The 1,243-nt window shown below is 45.3% G+C and overlaps 1 protein-coding gene across 2 annotated transcripts in view; it reads right to left on the bottom strand.

The window, feature by feature from the left end:
• The window catches only part of LOC118404828 (ectonucleoside triphosphate diphosphohydrolase 1-like), an 8,091-nt gene that overhangs the window by 1,098 nt on the left and 5,750 nt on the right, over nt 1-1,243 (bottom strand). For both annotated transcript variants that reach the window (XM_035804188.1, XM_035804189.1), the window contains exons 7-8: nt 1,004-1,198; nt 251-463 (exon numbers count right to left, since the gene is read on the bottom strand). In XM_035804188.1, coding sequence (XP_035660081.1) covers nt 251-463; nt 1,004-1,198 — 408 coding nt within the window. The remainder of the gene's footprint in view (nt 1-250; nt 464-1,003; nt 1,199-1,243) is intronic.

The following is a 1,243-nucleotide window of genomic DNA, read 5'->3' as shown; positions in this document are numbered from 1 at the left end:
GGGAGACATTGAAAAACGCCAGTAGGCGATATATTTTCCTGGCTAAATAAATAAACTGAACTGAACTGAACTGAACAGACAGACAGACAGACAGACAGACATAGCAAATCTCAGGGTAAAAGTAACAGTCGTACTCCTAGTACACTTGACCGTCAAGTTTGATTGATGTGTAGAGCTCTTAAGGGATGAATAAGTATATAATCAGATAGATATAGAGACAGGAAATCCACATTTTAAAAGTGCTTCTTACCAATCTCTACACCGTTAATTTCCTCAGTGATGTAGACTTTATCGGCTGCGCTTACGTCAGTCTTGTATCCGTCGCCTAGCAACGCTGCGAGGTAGTGCCCGGCGACGCACCTGGTGTAACCGTACTCCCCTGTTTGGTTGATGGACTGCGCGTAGGACAGTGCGCAGTAGTCGTCGGTCTTGGCTTGGATGTTGTTAACGCTCGTGAACCCACCTACATGATTGATTATAAGAAGTAAACATGAAGCTAAATGTATCTATTAATCATTTAATTGAAGTACTTGTCCAGTTCAGTGTTAATTTTATCATTATTCCATACAGGACTGCTACCCAGTGTTTATATCGTAGTAGGTTTAGACTAGTCTAGACTGTTGTTTAGCGCCCATACAAGACTGTTATCCAGCGTTCATAATGTCAGAGGTACTGTTGTCTTGCAGACGAGTGTTAATCATAGGTCCACACAGTTAGGATTTTTACTTGTATTGTTCTAGAAGGGCATTTTTGTGATTGAAAGTCAGCTCTGGTCACGAACAAAGATGAGGAGGGATACAAACTGAGCCACGTTTGGGACAGCATTCTCGCTGCTGCAGCGCCACCTACATCGGCTACAAGTATTAGCGAGAAGCAGATCCAGCCATTCTAACCTTGATGATGGTGTCTGATAGACATCAAAACGTTGGAACTGAGAACTACGTACATTGGTTGTGTTTGACTTCGGAACTTTACCGATTGAGCATTGTTTATAATTGCGTACCGTTTTTGGGAACCGCACCCACGCCACCGCCTACTTGCGAGACGTAGTAGTAGGCTGCCGTAGCGTAGAACACGGTGTCCCCCACAGGCGGCTGGTACTCCCCCACGATGCTGCACGGCTCCGTGTAACACGTGTCGTTCAGCCCCAGCAACTGTCTCACCAACCCTCGGCACTGCCGTGTAGGGTTACCGGTACCTGTAAGGAAATATACCTTCCTCAAGTGATATCAAGTATGCACTG

Source organism: Branchiostoma floridae, chromosome 17 (genome assembly GCF_000003815.2).
Source record: "Branchiostoma floridae strain S238N-H82 chromosome 17, Bfl_VNyyK, whole genome shotgun sequence".
Classification (NCBI taxonomy): Eukaryota; Metazoa; Chordata; class Leptocardii; order Amphioxiformes; family Branchiostomatidae; genus Branchiostoma; species Branchiostoma floridae.
Note: the sequence above shows the minus strand (reverse complement) of the source record. Positions and strands in the feature narration are given on the sequence as shown.